This window comes from Furipterus horrens, unplaced genomic scaffold (assembly GCF_987537825.1).
Source record: "Furipterus horrens unplaced genomic scaffold, mFurHor1.1.pri manual_scaffold_6, whole genome shotgun sequence".
NCBI lineage: Eukaryota > Metazoa > Chordata > Mammalia > Chiroptera > Furipteridae > Furipterus > Furipterus horrens.
Window position 1 is genome coordinate 53695796 of NW_028327176.1, and position 20395 is coordinate 53716190.

A 20395-nucleotide genomic window follows, 5' to 3' on the forward strand; every position below is an offset into this window, starting at 1 on the left:
TGTGCCCTTGGCCTGCGGCTTTGCATCCACTGCCAGGAGTTGTCTTTGGCTTTCGGGTCCATGCTACAGCCGACCTGCACTGAGCTGCAGAACCCACTGAGCCATGGGTTCTGCCTGCGCTGTGTATGCACTGAGCTGCAGACTCACTGTCTGCTGTGCTCCGTGCCCCTCAGCACCTCCAACCCAATGCATCTCTCCACCTGTTTTGCAGGATTGGCCCTCAGCCAATGGCCAAGGTTTTGTCACCTCGGGCTCCTGGAGGGCTGGGAGGGAGGGAAGGAATGGTAGGTATAACGAGGTTGGTGTGGGTGTCAGGATGAGACCCACTACAAAGGAGAACCTCCATGCTACAGCTAGGGTTCTCTTCCTCCAAACCAAATAGGATGTCTCCCCTTCTCGATCCTCCACTCCTCCCTCACTTCTTCCTCACCCTTAGCCTCTCCTACCTCGATCCTGGTAGGATCTGTTTCAGTCTCACCCATGGCATCCCTGCCCCTAAGTAAGCCATGGGTTCTGCCTGCGCTGTGCCTTCACTTACCTGCTCTTCGTGTCTGGAAACTCCTGGGGGCTTGATCAATGTTGAAGTCATGGGAAATATGTCAAAGGCCCAGCCTTGTTGACTGGGGCACACCTAGGGATCCAAACACAGAAGGTCCTCCTGCTGGGACTACCAGCATCTCACTTGGGCCTAGAAACCAAAAGGCTTTGTCCTATCCCAACACCCCCCCACCCCCCTGCCCCCTACAACCAGAAAAATGCATCCCTCACATCCTGAATAAGTTCAGGTTAAACCACAGGTGGACTCTTTCACAGTCAGGCAGGTGGGATGAGCTTCGGGGAGCTATGTGCGCAGGTTGGTGAGGGTGAGAAGGGGGTGAGCCATTCCTCTCAAGATTCTCTCTCATTGGGTGGGGGAAGGGTGCAGGGAGATCACAGCAGAGCACCCCCTGTCATCCAGATAAAGAGCTGGAAAGGACCCAAGGAAACCTGCCAATCTTCCCAGGCCAGGCCTGCAGGGGGTGGGGCGGGAGTCCCCGTGCGTTCCCATCCATCCCCCATGTTGTGCCTCTCCCTGCAGACGGTAAATATTGGTGTTGTGACTTCATTAATAAAGGCTTCTGTGAGCCTGAAAAACATAGAATCAGGATGAACTATTTTCTGAGCTGCGGGCTTGCCAGGTTTGCTAATTTGGGAGTTTTGGGTCCTCTCCAGGGAACAAACCAAAGTCTCTCTAAAAGAGACACAGATGCAGCCGGGAAGGGGAGAAGAAGCCTAGGAATGATGCTCCCTTCTTCCTCCCCCAGGACATTAGGGCCTGCAGGGTGAGGATGGGTGGACAGGATCTGCTGGGTCAGGCCTTGCCTGAAGAAGCCTGCGGGTCATAGCCCCAGCAGTGGCCCGGCAGAGTCCATTGGACTGTGGTGTGATGCACCTGTGAGAACCCCAAGTTGCATGTGGCTGAAGAGAAGGGAATACAGGGGAGCTGTTCTTCACTCTCAAGGGCCCTGTGCTTCATGTTCAGGGAATGATCTTTATACAACCTCTTGTCCTCAGAACTCCCTGGGATTAGTCCCTCCCATCTCCACAGTAGCATGGCTCCTGCTCTTAGGATCTCTGCACTAGGTTTGCACCATGTCCTCCTCAGGGGTGCTGGGATCCCTTTCCACAGGGCTTTGTGCAGCCCTCCCCTAGTGAACTTGGGTCTGGCCAGAGGGAGCCAGGCTAGACCCCAGGCCTCTCCCTGAGCCCCTGCTCCAGGGCAGCCATGCAGGGGGAGGGGCAGGGAGGAGGGAGGCCAGCAGGCTGAGCGAGCAGGCCCAGCCAGCTTTCCTGTCAGACAGGCACTGCCAATGCGGAGCCAGACATCAGAACAGGTTTAACCAATTACCCGAGCGCCCCATCTGCTGTCTGGGGTGTGTGTGAGGGTGAGTGCCTGGGAGGGTGTCTGGGAGTGTCTGGTCTGGGAGGGCTGTGGGCGTACATGCGTGAGTGTGGCTGTGGGTGTACGTGCGTGAGTGTGGCTGTGGGTGTGTGTGGGCATGCGGCTGTGCGTGTGGCTGCATGTCCCAGTCATACCCCCTCATTTGTCAGATTGTGACTACCCGCTTGCGGTCTTCCTGTCCCCCCAGACCTGAGGGTCTCCATGGACAAGCCACTCAGCACCTCAGCCTCTTATTCCCTTTTCTCCTCATCACCACCCACTCTCCAGCCTCATCAGACCCTAGAATTGCAGCTGCTCTCAAATCACACATCAGATGTCCTTTCCTATCAGCCCCTGTGGTCTTCCCACTCACCCGCTCAGTTTTCCTCTACAGCCGTGCTTTGACCTCCGGGCTCCCCCTGACCACAGGCTCCTCTATTCTCTGCCAACATCTTCTTGTCCTGCTGTTCCTTAGTTAGACCAACTTGGCAAAATCCCGGACCTGCTTGGCCCTATTTCCCTGCCTGCCCTTGCAGCTGAGTCTGTGAGGACACCAGGCAAGCTTGTTGGATGGCAGCCCTGGAGGGCCGAGGCCCCAGCCTCAGCTGAGGCTCAGCCCTGTTCTTAAGCCCACGTCTGTTCTCCGCAGGGGAATCTCAAACAGCCATCCTTCTCCCCATACCTCTTCTCTCCTTCCCTCTCAGTGGAGGACTTGACTTCCATCTTCAGAGAAAATAGAGACACGGGAAGAGAACACCTTCCCATCAGCCAGGGGTCTGGCAAGAAGAGATGGTCCCTTGGAATGGGGCACTTTGAAGAGAGTTGTATAAAGGAACAATGAACATATTTTGAGGTGTCAACAAGAGATGTTGCAGTAGCCCAAGGCTAGCAACAACGGGGAGCCTGTACAGCCCTTAGGCCTGAAGAGGCAAGGGGCAGGAGCAGTGACCAGAACCTGAGAGGACAGCTGGATGGAGAGGGCCCCAGCTGGAGCTGTGGCCTTCAGGAGCAGGAGGCCCACAGACTGCAGGGGAATAAATGCCCAGCCTCACTCTCCTCCAAGCCTCCAGTTTCCTCCCAGTGACTCCTGATGCTGGGAGCCAGACATCAAGTCGATTCAAGTCAGCCTCCTGGGATGGACAGCTGGTGGAAAAAGGTGTGCAGCTGACCTGGAGGGAGCAGGGAGGCTGGCCTCTCACCCCTCACCTTCCCACGCTCCCGCCCACGCTGCTGGCACCCACCTCATCCTCCCCCGCCTCCTGTTACTACCCAAGCCTCTCCTCTCCTCAAAGAGGACTCTCCCAGCACCCCTGGGGGACCTCACTCCCAAGTGGTTCTTTTTCTTTTCTGCCTTTGCAGTCTTTTCCACTCCCACCCATTAGAGTTTTGGCCAGCCCAAGAATCTCCCATCTAAAGCCCTCCCTTAGCCGCAGGTCATGCTGCAGCCATGGTCATGTCTTTCTGCCCAACTCACAACCAAGTTTCTTTAAAGAATGATCTGCACTAGCAGTCAGTGGGAGTCCTGCTGACTTCTCAGCCTGTGGAGAGCTGGCTTTTGCCCTAATCTCACTCCACTAAGACCATTCTCTGCAGGTCCGTCTTCCTTAGCTTTCAGCACCTACCAAGTATGTGGACAACCTCGCTTACTTGAAGGATGCTCAGCTCTTACCCTCTGGGATACCACACTCTCCTCATCTTCCTCTTACCTCTTGTATTAGTTTGCTAGGGTTGCCATGACAAGCACCCCAGACTGGGTGGCTTAAACAATGGACATTTTCTCATGGTTCTGGAGGCTGGAAGTTCAAGATCAAAGTGCCAGATGGTTGTTTTTTTTCTGAGGCCTTTCTCCTTAGCTTGCAGATGTCTGTCTTCATGTTTACGTGGTATTCTCCCTCTAAGGAGATCTGTGTTGAAATTTCTTCTTATGTGGACACCACCCATACTGGATTAGGACTCACCCTAATGACTTCATTTTACCTTAATTACCTCTTTAAGGACCCTACCTGCAAATATAGTCACCTTCTGAGGTATAGGGAACTGAGACCTCAAGATATGAATTTGGGGGTGACACAATTCAGCCCATAACACTTTTCTTGTGGTTGAACTTCTAAGTAGCCTTCTGTCTGTCTCTCTGCCCAGGCCTCAGAGATGGGGACTCCTTGAGATGACATCCCAGGTCTTTCTCTTCTCACCCCACATGCTACCCTGGGAAGCTGTCGATGTTCCCTTAGCTCCAGGTGCTCGCAATAAATACATAACATGACACTCTACATGTCCAGCCTCGACCTGCCTCCTGAGTTCCAGACAAGCACACCCGTCGTCTCCCGACATCTCAACTTGGTTTTCTTACAGGAACTTCTATTAACTTGTAGGACAGAACGCATCACTTTCTCTGCAAATTTATTCTTCCTTCCCCGTTCCTTAACACCAATAAATGGCACCACTCCATGTCCTCAGCTGCCCAAGGCAGGGACTTGGGGCCATCTTTGACTCCTCCCTGTCACCTTCCCCACAGTCAATGACCAAGAGCTGAGCAGTTCTGATGTCTTCACTTCTCTCTGTCCCCATCCACCTGGTCCAGTCCCACATTCCCTCACCTTGACTGCCACAGGGGCCTCCTCCCAGTTCTCCCCAGTCTGACCAGAGTCCACGTTGCACTCCAGCCTGTGAGCAGCCCAGCCACTGCCCCACGGAGAGCCTCTAATGGCTCCCAGCCATCCTTGGCCCTGCAGCAGCTGGCCCACTCTCACCTCCAGGGTCTTGCCCCCTGTTCTCTAACAACTGAGCTTCTGGCAGCTCAGCTCTGGAGGAAGTGAGTGTCTTGCCATCCTGTCCCTCCCTCTGCCAGGCTTACCTGTGAAGAAGAGAACCAGCTTAGGTGGCAGGCGACAGACCCCTTCCCTTGATTCCTCGCTGGATTTGCATGGGATCTTTATAGGGGGGTGTCAGCTGCCTCTGCCTGTTCGCCCATTTGTCCACCTTCTCGTTCCTCTTTTGGTCCCCTTCTTCTTCTCTACATCCCTCCACAAGGCCCAGGGAACTGGGGGGAGGTGGAGGCCCAGATTCTTGCTGTGGCTGCGGAGGTGTCATTTGGGGAAGGAGCCAGACTCTGATCTTAGACAAGACTGCCAGCAGCTACCTCACCTTGGAGTGGGGCATAGAGAAGGAACACTTCCTGGCCACTGCCCTGAGACACCTGGTACCGCAGGGAAGCATAGCATGGGGTGGGGGTGGGGAGGATTAGGCCCTGTGGGGTGTGGCTGATAGGCTCCTGTTTTGCGGGCTCATCAGTGACATGGGGCTGGGTGAGATGGCAGGAGCAGCAGCAGCTCTGGAAGACTGAGGGACACTGCATTCTGAAATTGAGGCTGGATTCCCTGGAGCCTTGGGAAGGGGTCACTCATCACTGCCCTCATCCCCTAGCATGCTTACTCCTCCTAACCACGGCTTGAGTGGGAGGAGGGAGGCCCCAGGGGCCAGCAGGTGGAAGCCACATTCCTGGAGTGTTAATGATCTCTGGGCTGGGCAGGAGCTGAGACCCCAGACCAGCTAAAAACAACAAACAGCTCCCAGGAAGGATTTGTGTCTGTCCTGAGAGTCAAGGATTTCCGCCCACCCGGATGGGGGTTGTGGCTAGTGGGGCTCTTAGCAAAGAAATTCCCCAGAGACCAGAAGCCCCCTGACCCAGAAGTATCACTTGGGAACAGACCCTTCCCCCATCCCTTTCCCTCCTCCACCCTCCTAGGGAAGCCCAGCACCTCTGGCACTGGGGAGGGTGAGAGAAGAGTCTGGGTGAGTTCCTCACCTGGTCTCTCCAATCTCGTCACAGCAGCCCAGTGAAGGATGCTGTTTTTGATGTTTAATAGCCAAGGACACCAAGGCTCTGCTAGAGAATATGCACCACAAACATCTGACCCAATGAATGGCTGAACAAAGGAAGTGACTGTCTACAAGTCACTGAGTTATGCTGTGGCCAAGCTGGGGCCGGAACTTGGGCTGGCCTGACCCCAACCATAGACCCCACCCCCACTACATGGTCATCCTGCCCTGGGAGGCCATCAACTTCTCCCTGTATGAGTGGAAGATGCTTAGAGGTCTTAGAGAAGAGGCCAGGCCTCACTTTTTCAGGGACTCTGGGGCTGCCTTAAAAGGAGGAGCCAGAGCTATCAGGAGGCGGCCTGCCCTAGCCTGGCACTGAGGAACTGTGGAGGCTTTAGGAAGGGACAGAGCTCCCAGAGCTGGTGCTGGCAGTGCAAACATCAAGCATGTTTCCCCTTGGCTCAAATCTTTCCTCCTTTATGTAGCCTCTCTTGGCCCCCAGGCAGTCCAGAATGACCCCCCCCCCACTCCTTCTTTCCATCTAGTCCCCTTGATATAAGCAGTGTGAGAATCTACCAGAATCCCTTACCTACCTTAGTTCCTTGCACTGGGGCGCTTAGTGAGTGCTCAGTAACTGCTCTGTAAAGGGGGTTCCTCCTGTAGTTTCAACTCATCCCCATTTTCCAGTTTCCTGCCCTCGGGTGCTTAGTCCTTTCCTCTCGCCTTCCCTCAGGGCCTCCCAGAGGGCCTGACCCCTCCTGAGCCTGGGTCTGCATCTTCCTCAGGGGCCTTCCCACACAGTCCTCAGCTAGCCCTTGGCTTGCTCTCACTATGTTTCCCTGCCCCCACCTCTCCCACCCATAATTCACAAAGCCAAGCCCCAATGCTTTAAATCCATCATTTATTGCCCACAGTTCATTAGTATTACATAAATCACAGAGACTGAGACACTTTCTGAGAAGGTTAAAAAGACACTGCAAAGTAACCTGGGTATGACCGAGGCCTGTGTGCTGGCGCCTCACTCACCCCAGCCCAGGGCTAGAAAGCCACTGTGCTTCTGTCCTCTGGCCCTTCTCCTCTCAGGATCCCACCCTTCTGCCAGGCTTGAGGCCCAGGACAGGAAACAACACCCCCCAAGCCACTCCATAACAGGATGTAGAAAGGGATCTGTTGGCCGTTTTCACTTGGCAGCCATTTTGACACCTTGGGCTTTTGGTCTTTGCACATGCATTCCCCAGAAACGGGGAAAAGGCATCCCCGAGCCTTCAAGAATGTTTGGCATGACCAGAGGAAGGCTGAGCAGACTCACCAGAGCTGGAGAAACAGCTGCAGGTATGCCCTGGATTCCAGCCCCGCTGGGCCAACCCTGCCCTGACTCGACCCCCTCCCCAGTCCCAGGAGACTTCCCCTCTTCTGGCCTCAGCGGAGTAGGGGGTGGATGTTAACTGAAAGTCTCCCCTCACGGTGCTTTCCACAGCCAGGCCAGGGCCTAGCAGCATGGCTCACTAAATCTCTGTCACCATTACCTTGAGCTATAAGGATGCTTTGCCATCACTACCCCTGCCAGGAGGAGGCCCTTAAATCGCCTGAAACTGCATTGGTAGCATGACTGGCAATCACCTGGGAGATAAAGTAAGTCAGTTATGAGATGCAGAGGGCACAGGGCTGGGGCTGCAGTGGCACTGGGGTGGGGCTGGGCCAGGGCAGCGAGCACAGAGGGGGGAGGGGGCGTTGGAGAGATCCCAGCTCTGCCAGGCCTCTGGAGGGGGAGGGCAGGTTTGGTTCCAAGGTAAAGTGTACAAGCATAAGACTTGATGAGAGGAGGGGCAGGGTGAGCTTGAAGTGAGCTTTGCAAAAGAGGATCAGACAGGCCCAGACCCCAGTCACTGCACGCTCACGTTATGGTTGGAGCAACTCAAAAACACCTGCCTTGTCAACACTGTGGCATCCCTTCCCTCTGCTGTGTTGTCTCCCATGCTTGTCTCTGCTTTCTCCCCTTCCCAATGCGCAGGGTGGGCTGCTCCTTGGGATAGTGGGGGTTCTCCGGGCAGCACCCTGCAGAGCTAGCTGGGAGGTGAGGGCGGGAGGGGCTTCAGGTGGGGCATGGGGTGTCAAGGCCTGTAGAAGACCCGCCTCACCACCACTGCCCCCACCCTACGCACAGCAGAGCTACCTGAGGCGGTGCCCTTGCTGCCCTGCACCAGCCTTTTCCTGCAGGTATGTGTTCACCTCCAGCCACATCTCTCCCCGGGTGGAGTCACCAGGGGAGCGGAGGCCCTGTGGCTGCGTGTCAAGGGCTCACTCTAGTTGGGGTCAGGTGAGGGGTATGTTGAGACCTGTGCTTCTTCTGTTCTGGGCCTTTCAGCTGAGGGAGTATCCTGTTCACCCCCACCTCAGGTCCCGATGTCCTCTGTAGAGCTCTCCTCTCTCCTGGCCTCCCATGAGGGAGCTGGCAGCCAGCGGCAAGGGACCTCAGAAGCGGTGCAGGGTGAGAGGCCCCCCACTCAAGCCCAGGCATCCACTCTACCTCCCCCTTCAGAACTGTAGCATATTTGGCCAAGGTCAAGCACTCCCAGGGTATGGTATAACATAAAGAAGAGCGAAGTCAGGTTCTGAAGCCAACAGCTGGCCATGCCCAAAGGGGCCTGCCCCTTTCCCAGTCCGGTGTCCATGTCAGGATGTGCATGGAATGACCGGCATCTGAGCAGGACAGGCTAAGACAAGATCTAGCTGGAAGAGCAGGTAGGAACCCCTTGATCCAGTCCTCTGGTTCCAGGCTGGGAGTGGAGGCTCAGAGAAGAGAGTGGGCTTGTCCAAGGTCACAAAACCAGGCAGAGCCTGCACCTGCTGTTCCTGGGTTGATGCTACCTCTCGGATAGGTTGCCTAGAGATCTGGCTTTTGGTCACTCATGCATGAGACATTCTTGCTCAGGAAGTAGTGGGATGGGGCCGACAGTCACAGTGGCTGGAGAAGCTTCCCCAGCAGCAGTCAGCCTGGCTCCAGCCCCACACTCGGCCCTAATGCCCAGCTTCCAGCCTGGTGCTGGGAAGGAGGATCTTCCTGCAAAGGCCAGACTGCATGCCCATGGTTCCTGCCAAACGTCATTCCTTCTTGGGGCTTGCTGCCCGGAGCTGGGGTCACCTCAGGGGTCTCTAATACATCAGGGCCCCATAAAGAGTGATGCCAGCCCCAGTGTGTCACTGGGCTTCATGTGGAGGAATTGGTTCCGCAGGTGTGGCAAGATGTTGAAGGCCAGCCACACTCAGAGCGAGCTGCCTGTGGAATCTTCCAGAGGCTTCCAGTGCTCTTTGACTTCCTGCGCCACCTCCTGAGGACCTTAGTCATGGCTGGTTCATCTTTCAAGGTGTAGACTACCTCCCCTTTCTTCCCCACCCCTGACCAACCCATGGAGACATAGGTCTGGGCCACAATAATATCTTAAACCTACCAGCCCGGCCACCAAACCAGCCAGCCCAAAGGGCTACTCTTACTCCCACCACCGGACCCCCTACTAGCAGCATCTGGGCAGCTGCAACCAAGGCTTGATTCTAATAAAAAAATTAAAAAAAAAATGTATAAAAGGATCCTAATTCTATCCTGTGGGCACTCTAGAATTTTTCAGCTTCACACATAATTGTGCTGAGTAGAGTTTTGACAACCCTATGTAAGGCCCAGAAATGCACTTGATTATTTTTATAGGAAATGTGTCAGAATTCCTCTCCCTTATGTTAACATGTGAATAGATTTGTCTCCCTGCCACTGTGGATGGAGATCCTCCCAGGTGGCCCTGGATGGCTGGGGTTGGCTTGCCCCTCCCTGCAGGTGCTGCTCATGAGACTCCTTCCCCGCCCCCAACTCCCCAGGCTGGACAATGCTGCCTCCCCAGGCCACCCAGCCACCACTCACAGCCCCTTGTTGTACACCACTGTCCGGCTGCTGGTGGCCCGGGCAATCTCAGGCTCTAACTGGGATGTTTCGATCTGAGGAGAGAGTAAGAAGAGAGGGAGGGAAGGTGATGGAGGATGAGAGGGGACGGGTTAGTCGGGAGGCTGGGAGTAGCAGCCAGGACTACTGTGGGGCCCCAGAGTAGTTCTCCCCCTCTGCCCCTGGCACCCCAGCCAGTGCCCATGTGTGCCACCTAAAACATCATTCTTTTCTGTCCTGCCAAGGGGCTCACAGTCTCCATGGTCTTGTCTCTACCTCTGACAGTGTGTCCATGCAGGTGAGTATCCTATACTCTAGCCTCCAAGTTCTGTATTTCTCTTAGGTCCAACGACCCTGTCCATTGTGCTGCACTACCCCTCCCAAGACTGCACCCTAGACCTGGTCACCAACCAGGTTGCTCTACCCAGACCCCTAAAATCCAAACCCCACTCTCTCGGACCTCACAGTCCCCTATCATTCCAGCACCCCACTCACACTCCCCTTCTGTTTTTAGACCACCAAGACCTCAGCCCCAGACTCCCTACAGCTTGTTTTCACGTTCTCCCCCTCCAACTTGGCCATGAGTGGGTCATAGCTTCAGCCACTTCCTAGCCTCAAGGTCCTCCCAGCCCTGCCTGACAGAAGCCCCACTTTGGAGGAAACCAATCATGCAGTCATCCTGTCTCCATTTGAACCTGACCACCTAATGGAGACCATTCAACATTCTCCGTCCATAACTTGGGCTGGATCCTCACAGTGGCAACACTCCATCCCTGGCCATATTGCCGGGCACCTCCCTCTCCCATTCTCCACAGAGGTCACCTGCCCTCAGCTCCCTACTCATCCTGAGCAGATGAGCCCTCTCAGCACCTCAGGGGAAACATAGAAGTCTGCAGAGGAACCTGCCAGTGTCCCATCATCAAACCACGACCCACCTGTGTCCACATTCTGCTCCACACCTGCCCTCCTGCCAACCCCACAGTAACTACCTCTCCCCTCAGAAGCGGATACTCCTGAGCTCCATGCCCCCCTGCCCACTCCAGGAGCCCACTCCTGGATCGCCCTCCCCCTTTCCCTTCTTTTCAGTTTGCGGACTCCTGCACACCAGCATTTCAACACGGATAAGAACCTTCTAAGAAAACATCCCCTTAACCCCATGTCACACTGTAACTACCAACTGGTGTCTCTCCTCCCCAACAACCCAGTTTCTTTAAGGCACTGTCTACAGGGCAGCCTTCCCCACCTCCTCACCTCCTCACCTCCCCCTCCCTTTTCAGCCCACAGGAAATCTGGCTTCTATTCCCCCCACATTCCACAAAACCTCTTTCTCTCCAAGGTCACTGCTAGCCCCCCTTTTTGTGACATCCACTAGACACTTCTCAGGGTCCCTGCTTGGACCTCTCCCCTGTACAAATCCAGAGGAGTTGATCACCAATCCCCTGGGTGACTCAACCTTCCCAGTGACTCCCAGATTTGAGGAGTCTCCCGAGTCTCCGGCCTGCAACTGACTGCTTACCAAACCTTTCTATGGCTGTCTCTTGGCCACTTTCAACCAACGTGGCTAAAATGGAACTGAATCACGCCCCCGTCCCAACCCAGCTCCCCACGCTGCCACCCAGTGGTACTCTGGCCAGAGACCCTGGGGCCTAGGCGCACGGTGCCACTGACTAGCCCTGCCTGCAAAGGCCTCAGTCAGACCCAGGTGGTGCATGTCAGAGGTCAGACGAGAAGGGATTGGATGTGGACTGGAGCTGGTGCGCAAAGCAGCGCTTCTAAAGCGGGGGACCTTGCCCTGTGGTCTCTGATATACCCTCTTACCCAGGCTCTGGCCTTCGGAGAGGGCCAAAAAGACAAGAGCCAGCTCAAGGCCTGGGCCTCCTCCCCACCCCTCTCCTCAGACCACCTCCTGCCTGCCCACCCCTGCTGGCCTCCGCAGCCCCTCCACTCCACCCGCGCCCCTCGTCCCCACACTGCCACTGACACAATGCACAGCGCCCACGCTTAAAAATCTAAATGCTTTTGAAAATGTTTAACCTAGTTAGACAAATTAGCAAAAATTTGTGCAAAACAATTTAGGTATTTAAAATATTCAATGTTTTTAAAAAACTGGAAAACTGTTCTTAGCTTTCAGCTGCAAAAACCAACAAAATATAACATCCCAGCAATCTTACCATGAGGTGTAACATAACCCTTCGGGAAAGCTGTTAAACAGCTACTGAGGCATCCTGGGAAATAGCACTTCATTTATTCAAATGCACATATGTCAGGCTTTTGCACCATATGTCATTCCAAGCTATTTACAGTAATAATTAAATCTTAATCAACGTTTAACCTCTGTAAAATATTTGAAGAATCCTAATCACCCTTCAGACTGCACTAATGAAGGAGAAATATATAAACATAAAAGGAAAATGATGCATAGATACCACGCTGGAAAGAACAGTAATTGCAAAATTGTATTTCTTTTAAATATAATCAGTAAATGATGTAAAGTAAGCCAAGGAGTATTTTAAGTTAAGACATCTTGGATGTCAGAGGTGTGAGCAGCTAATTTTGTTCTGCTACCCATAACAGATGTAGCATATTTTATTTTAGTGCCATTATTAGCAACTTCCCATGCCGGCTTTCACTGAAGCACTGAGGCCCGCGTGGAAATCGGAGAGGCTGCTGCTCACCACCACAGTGGAGCACCATGGGCCAGGGCCACGGCCCGTGGCTCACTCCCTGGAGAGGGCTGGCCCAGGTGACACCCCCTGCAGCGCCCCCACACCCCTGCCTGGTCTGGTCCGAATGGAGGCTGCCACAGACCCAGGACCCCCAGGCTCCCCACTGTGCTGAGGGCAGCAGGTGAGCAGGTGGTGGGGAGGTGCGGGGGAGATGCAGGCAGTGGAGATGTCCCGAGGGGAGGTGACCGAGGCACTCAGGAACAGGGACTTGGGGACACGAGCTGGTGTTCAAGGCTTTTTCTGTCTTCGATTCAATCAGCCTATAAGTCAGCAGATGTTGACGGCTGCCAACTCCATACACCAAAGCTGGGCACACAGAGATGGGAGAGGATCAGCCCATGCCCTTGAGAAGCTCCAAGTATAGGGGAGGAGTCAGATATGAAAGCAGATGGCCCCCGAGAGACAAAGTGCCGTTGAAACTGAGGAGGGGGTAGAGTTACCATGTACTGATGAAAGGACAAGGAAGGCTTCTCAGAGGAGGTGGGCTAGGAAGAATATGGAGGATGTTGTTGGGAGGACAAGAAAAGCTTGCTGGGTGAAGGCAAAAGCATTAGCTGGTCAGCATGGCCTGGTCGGTATGGGCAGTGCTGGCCATGTGGGGTGTGTGCCAGGAAAGGTGGGGCTGGGACAGACAGGCCCTTGTAGGCCATGCAGAGGTGTCAGCCTTTTTTCTGAGGGCCAGAAGGAACCCTGGGAGAATTCTGAGCAGGGATGGGCTCCACTTTAGAAAGGTCTCTCTAGTGGTGGTGGGTGTGGAGGGTGGACTGGAGTGGGGGCAGGGGCAGCTGTGGGAATCAGAGAGAGGTGCCAGGTCCTGCCCTGTGATGCTGCCACTGGGGCTTAGAGAAGGGTACACGCTGGGGATTTTTTCTGAGGACAAAATCCAGAGGAGTTGATGACCAATCCCATGTGGGGGTAAGAAGGAGGTGTCGTGGATGACTATGCGTTGGATGATTCCTAATTCTAGCTCAGAAGCTGGGGTGGCTGGTGACGCCATTCTCAGAGGCCGGGAACACAGGAGGGGGACGGGTCAGGGTGGGAGGCTGACAGGCTCAGGTTTGGCCATGTTCAGTCCTCCAGGTGGAGAGGTCTGGGAAGCAGACAGGCACCTGATGGCCAGTCAGCAGGGCTCTGGGGCTCTAGGCAGGGGTCTGGGCAGGAGAACAGGCCAGGGTGTGTGAGCACAGCCGGAACCCTGGAGTGCAGGAGCTTGCCCAGGAGAGCAGATGGAAGAGGGTGCCATGCCTGAGGAACAGGCACATTCGAGGGGTGGGTGTAGGGAACAAGCCCATGATGGCAGCCTTAGGAGACCAGCCCAAGGAGTGGAAGCAATGGCAGAGGGTGCCACAGACCCCGGGCAGCACGCACACCGGACAGAGTTTTCTAGGTGGTCCCAATGAAGGCTGAGAGGCTTTGGTCTTGGCATAGGGGTGGGGTGACCTCTGGAGTCCAGATTTCCTAGCCTTCACTCAGATCCGACCCCAGTCACAGCTTTTCACTTCTGTCCTGGGTCAACTCAACTAGCCATTGGTGAAGATCCCTCCAGCCCTCTGGCCACAGCTGGAGCCTGGATCAATGGCTCACCATCTACAGGTCTCATGGGTGTCAGGAACTTAGGGTTCCTCGCCACTGGGCTAGTGAGGGAGGCTGGGACAGGGATGCCTGGGCTGTACCCCACCTTGTAGGTCACCTGCCTAAGGTATGGGGTCTGTGTCCTCCGTGGAAATCACATCCAGGGCCCTGCTCATAGATAAATGCGATCTGGGTCCTGGGTGAGGGCAATGGAGCGCCCTGCTGTAGCCCTGACCAGCTCCAGGGTCCCCAAAGGGTTGTACTGTTCTCTTGGGGTCCCCCTGCTATTTGGGGGGCTGACAGGTAAGAATTCGAAGCTGGCTGTATGTGCCACGTCGGAAGCCAGATAAATGGCAGGGTGGCTACAGCAGCTCACAGGTGGGTTGTGGTGGGAGGGAGGTGCCAAGGCCCAGCAGGAGGAGTGGGTGCAGCGAGGAGGGGTCCCAGCACCTGCACAGTAAAAGCCACAGCCCCAGGATAGTGGGCTGAGGGCATGCTTGGTTCTGACCACAGAAAAGCTGAGGGGTCACCTCTGCCGAGAAGGTGACACAGGGAAGGGGAGCTGGGCAAAAGGGGCCCCAGGGAGGAAGGCTGACCCAGCACCGCTTGGGGGCAGGCAGGAACCAGTGGCCCCTCCTGTGGACTCTTCCCCAGGCACCTGATGGCCAGTCAGCAGGACCCGTGAGGGAAGGGGTTGTCTGGGATGGGGTGCCAGAGCCCCGCAAGGTAGAGGCTACAGGCATGAGCGAAAAAGCTGATGATCAGTCAGCTCTGGCTGACACTACACCCCCAGCTTCAGAACTGGGGGTGCCATGGAGACGTGGGCCTACTGGGAACATGCCCACCCTGCTGCATCCTAGGCAGAGTTGCCCTGCTAGTGTTCCGTGACTCTGAGGCAGAACCTGCACCCTCGCTCCGGATTGCCCCCCACCACATATGAGCCCTAACCCCAGCTTCCAGACCCAACCAGGCCCTACTGCTCCCTGCAGCAGCCATTTCCAGACCTCTGGTTGCATCTCAGGTCAGAGGCAGCAAACAGAAAGCATTACATCAGCGTCCTCCAGCCTCCCTTGAGCACCCCAAGGTCTAGCTGGCCCCAGAGTCCCCTAGAGCAACCTGACGGCCTTCCTTCGTGGCAGGGGAAGGGTTAACTCTGAGCTATTTACCTCCGTCCCCTGGCTCATCTTGGGTGGGGGGCCAAAGTCAGGAATGCATCTGGGGCCACCTCTCTGCCTCAGCAGCCTCCCAGCACACACACCTGCAGCCAGCAGCCAGTGGATAGTTTACATATTTGAACCTGGAGCTAAGGTGCTGTAGACATAAACAGGAAACTGGATCCCCAGCCTGTGCCCCATTCTCAGGGGCTTTTACCTACTACAAAGAACTTCCTCCTCCTTTTTCTGGTAGCTTTTCTGCCTCCTTTTCAAAGGCACAGGGCACGGGGGGGGGGGGGGGGGGGTTGTTCAGCGTGACCCTGTGACACTGCTCAAAGCCACCTCCTGCTCCTGTCCAAGGGTTTGGGCTTCTGAGGGTCCACAGGTGGTGACGACATTGACGCGGGGTTCAATGCCCAGCCTGGCACCTGGCTGACCCTGCGTGCCTGAGGCCTCTGCCAGGCCTGGGACCAGCTTGCCTCCTGAGCCGCCATATCCCACCCTTTCTCACGAGAGCTGGGCAGGCCTCAGGTCCTGTTCAGACACACACATCCAGGCTCTACTTTTGGAGCCACTATCCTGATTTATGGGCAGGGGTGTTAGGCTAGGGCCGAGGTGCAGCTAAGGCCTGAGCCTGGACTGCTAGGTCAGGCCTCTGGTGCTGGCTCTGGGCTTCCACTGCCTTCTCAATGAATATCAGACTTCTTGGCTGGACACTCAAGGCTTTCTGGAGGCTTCTCCAGGTTCCTCACCCACTAGCTGCTTTCTAGTTCCAGGACATTGCATGTGTAGGCTTTGAGACCTAAGTCTAGCTAAATCCTAATCTTCTAAGGTTTCCCCCTCCAGGAAGCCCCCCTGCCCTGATCTTCTCAGACCAAATCCATGCTGCTTCCTCTGATGCCCCTGACACTCATTTCCACCCTCATCACATCCCCAGTCACAGGCCAACTCACTAACCATCTGTGAATACAGCGGTCCCCCACCTCACCCCAGTGTGAACCACTCGAGAGAGCTCAGTATCCACATGCCTTGTGCACTATAGGTCCTTAATAAAAGTTGAATTAAATTGAACCAAGCTTCCCAAGTGCAGGAATCCTGTCTTACACTTAACCCTCCTCCCAGGTGGAAGCTCAGACCCTTTCCCCATTTTGGAGCTTGATGCTGTTCCTGAGTGCCCTCTGGTGGGCCAATTTCAGAATCATTCTCTGTCCTCCATCTTCTCAGCCCAGGGGCCTCAGTTTTCCTATATGTGCAGTGGGAAGATTTTCTACCTCCCAGGGTTGGGATAAGGATAAACCAAGACATGAATGGGAGAGCCCTTTGGAGGCCTAGAAAATCTATGTGATGCTATGTAAGGAAGGCAGGACCCTGTGGTTATTTATCCCCATGCCCAGGCCCAGTCCTGCTCACCGGCCTCTTCTCATGGCTCACAACACTGAGCCCTTGCTGTGGGCCAGGCATGTTTTAAACACTTAGCACAAAGCGATGCTTTTAATCCTCTCAACAGAAGCTTTGCACAACTAAGCCTCCTCCTTTCCTATCCTGAATTCATCTAAGTGTTCTAGAAGGTCCTAGAAAGAACCAGGGAGGGATAGGCTGAGAGGCAGCCCTGCTGATACCTGTCACTGGGGCATGTGTGTGTATGTTTAAGCATGTGCTTGTGTGTGAGTGTATGCACATGTAGGTATGGGGTGGAGGTGTGGGGAACAGGCAACGTGACAGGTGGCGTTGGCATTCCAGGGCTCCAAGCAGCTTTGCCATTCCCATCTATCCCCCCTGGGGGGTCCTGTGGGCAAACTCCAAGAAAGCAGCAGGTGGGGAGGCAGCAGATTTCTGATGGCAAAAATAGCCCACTTTGGAGTTCAGTAGGGACTGATTAAACCAGTAAATGAGAAAAACCCCAAACAAACATCTTTAAGCAAAGTAGGAGATAGATTTGAGATTGGAGGGGAGAAGGCTCCTGCTCTGGGAGATGGTAAACACCTGTGGACTCAGGAAAACTACAGTGTTCCCTAGGCATTGCCTCTGGCCTCACATCAGCCCTGAAGAGCAAGAGAAGCAGGAACCAATGAAGTCAAGGTGAACCCAGATGATCCATGCTCTGTATTAAGTGTTGACAGAGTCAGTTCTCAGCCTTAGGGACACCCTATGTATTGAGGGAGGAAGAAAGGAACCATTATCTAGAGGAGGGAGATGGGACGCAGGAAACAGCACACAGAGTCTATACATGTGAGGTGAGACACATCCTGGTGGAGCTCATCATGGAGGACTTTCTAGAGGAGGAGGTCATTTCTGGAACAGCTTGAATGAAGACCTGAGCTCTTTCCCAAATCTTCCAATTCTTGGTTAGGAGTTCAAATGCTTTCTTGGAGAAAGAGAGGCAAGCAGGAGGAGATATATGCTTCTGGTGGGTCACAGCTCCCAGCCAAGTTGGTTCATCAAACCACCATTTTACTCAGGACTGGTGATGGGGAGAGAGATGATGGAGGTTCTGGTACCCACTGGGGGTACTTATATTCTTTCCCTGTACACAGAGGCCATGCCTCTTTGTTTCTTAAATCTGACAGCTGGAGGCAGAGAAGGGAGAGGTAAGGGTAGGGAGTGAGTAGGGGGTGGCTGCGGCTGACCCTCAGGTACCTCATGCACAGCATGGGCCTGGCCTCTAAGAGCTACCCTCTGGGGTCAGGGCAAGATGTGAATGGTTGGGAGGACAGGAAGAGGGCCGTAGCCTTTCTCAGAACATGCTTCTAGCGTCCTGGATCCTCTAGGGCTGAGGTGAGGAGGGGCTACGCTGAAAGGGAGGGCTTGGGGGTTAACAGGGCTGCCAGGAAGACTCAGAGCAGGAAGCCCTGGGGGCTCTGATGATGTCTTTTCTTCTAGTCAAGGTGCTTGGTGGAAGCAGGAGGGGCAGAGGAAGGAGGAGCGGGTCCCTCCTGAGATGTCAGGGAGGCTAAAGGGCAGGAGCCAACAAAATGCACAAACACAGGGCAAACAGGCCCAACAGGACACAATCCTGGCTGCTAGTGAACCTGACAACTTGGCCCCATTAGGCCCCTGTAAAACTGATGTAGGGAAGAGACACACACACATGGGTGGCCCACAGCCCTACAGAAGCAGCCTAGGGCTCTCTCCTCCACTGCGGCCCAGCCCGAGGCATGCAGCCCCACCTTTTCTGTGCCCCCGCCCCAGCCCCTATTGCTGCAGGGAGGCCTGAAGAAGCCAAGGGAGCAATGTTTGGAGAAAGGCTAGGCACTGCCCATTCATAATTCGGCACCATTCTCAAGCCATGCCTGGCCCCAGAAGGTGGCTCTTGGAGAGCACACTCATGCTGCCGTCAAGACCCCCGGAGGGTCAGCATCTGACTTAAGGTCACACACTCCGATGTCAGCAATCCCGACTCTGGAACTAGGGCCTGGACTTCTGGCTTCACATCTAGAATCCTAATGGGCAGAGTGAGGAAGAAACTGAGTTTCAACACCTTATCTTATGGCTGGGGAAACTGAGGTCAAGACCAAGGTCATATGGATAGTTAAGGCTAAAGGATACCAGCCCTAGGAGGGCAGGCCTAGGGGACATGGGGCGACCCCAACCTTACATAGGGACAGGGCAGTGCCACCAGTGGACCCACTCCCCTGAGCCTCACTCATGCACAGAAGCCCTACCTTTTCCTGTGGACACATTTCAACCTCACCAAATCAGCTAATTATTGACAGTTGGTGAAGAGGAGATTTCACTTTTTCCTCCTGTTAAACTGCTCCTAATTAGTTCCCTGTCACCACGGCTGGCTCGGCCGCCCGCCGCTTGCCGTTCACGCAGTAATCCCGCTGCACAGTGCCTCATTAACCTTTTGCTCCTCTCCTGTCGCCTGCCAACAAGATGAAGACAAAAACAGATTGTAGAACAATGGCTACGGCTTGTATGTGCAGCCCTGTTCCCCAGCCCCTGAGCTCCCAGGAGAAGAGTTGGGTAAAAGAGAGGGGAATGGGGTTAGGGAGGAGCCCAAGAGGAATCAAGGAAGGGATACAGAGGCACAAAGACAGATAGAAACAGAAATAAGCAGGGATATGGGGAGGGAGTCTTGGCCAAGGCAATGCTTCTTGCTCTGGAGAGACATGAGGTTCATTAAACAGAATTAGATGCACTCCCAGGTGGGGAACACTGGCTATCAGAGTTGGAGGGACATTCACATTCCCTGGTCCAGGTTTTTTGGCAGCCAAGCCCATGGGCCCAGAGACTGGACCCTGGACATGTCCCTTGAGGGACCCGAGTCACGTGTGTATGTGTGTGTGTGTGTGTGTGTATCAAGCTATTCTGGAAATGATCCCTCCTCCAGGAAGTCCTCCCTGATGAGCCCACCAGGGTCTGTCTCACCTCACATGTGTAGACTTTGCTGCTGTGTGTTTTCTGTGTCCCATCTCCCTTCCTCAATACATAAGAGTGCCCCTAAGCCCAAGAATTGGCACTCTTTATCACCTTACCACATTTGCCTCAAACCCAGAACCTCAAACCACCACTGAGGTAAGGACCAGAAGGGCCCTCACAAATCAAGATCTAGCACGTCATGGAGGCCTCCACAACCTGCCTGACCTGGCATTTCTTGTTTATTGGGATTCTGTCCACCCCACCAGAACAGGGACTCCCTCAGACTGGGGGCTCTGACGTGGCCCTCCCAGTTAAAGGAAGAAGGGGAAAGCACTCATTGTCTATAATGTGGTGAACAGACTCTGGGTGCGATGGGCCCATCCATGCCTGGGCACTGCCTGGCTGAGCCGGCCTTTGCTAATGCCCCATAGCCTTAACCTGCAGGTCACAGTGCCCACCAGGGCAGACCCCATGCTCCCTGCACAGTGACATGACTGGGGCCCAAAACGGAACCTTGTGCCCCGGTTCTTGCACTCAAGTTCCTATGGAGGTTCCCTGCCCTACCTGCTGGCCCACCAGACAACCCCACAGCTCTGGGTTAGAAAACAAAGGCACTAACAGTTCCTCCAGAAGGTCTCTGTGAACATGGATCTCTGTGAAGGTTAGGAGGGGAGTCATCTGGAGCTCAGACTTGGGCCTTCTCATTTTATAGTGAGGTGGGGTGGGCAAGGAAGCATTATGAAATCCTGCTGTGGGTACAGCATCCACTCCATTATTACCAACTTTGGACTTTGGGCAAGGAACTTAACCTTAATATGCTTCAATTTCTTCATTTGTAAACAGGGAATATTATTGGTACCTACCTCAGAGGACTGTCTACACCCCTATTTCCCCACCGCAGCCAACCAGACCCCTC

General features: G+C 54.7%; 1 protein-coding gene across 3 annotated transcripts in view; it reads right to left on the reverse strand.

The window, feature by feature from the left end:
* Positions 1-7468: 7468 nt before the first annotated feature.
* The window catches only part of SFXN5 (sideroflexin 5), a 102096-nt gene continuing 89169 nt past the window's right edge, over positions 7469-20395 (reverse strand). For 2 of the 3 annotated variants that reach the window (XM_090281519.1, XM_090281515.1), the window contains one exon: positions 7469-9721. In XM_090281519.1, coding sequence (XP_090137645.1) covers positions 9644-9721 — 78 coding nt within the window. In that variant the 3' untranslated portion in view covers positions 7469-9643. Of the gene's footprint in view, positions 9722-18861; positions 18983-20395 lie in introns of those variants that run through there. The other variant, XM_090281517.1, reaches the window with a different exon arrangement.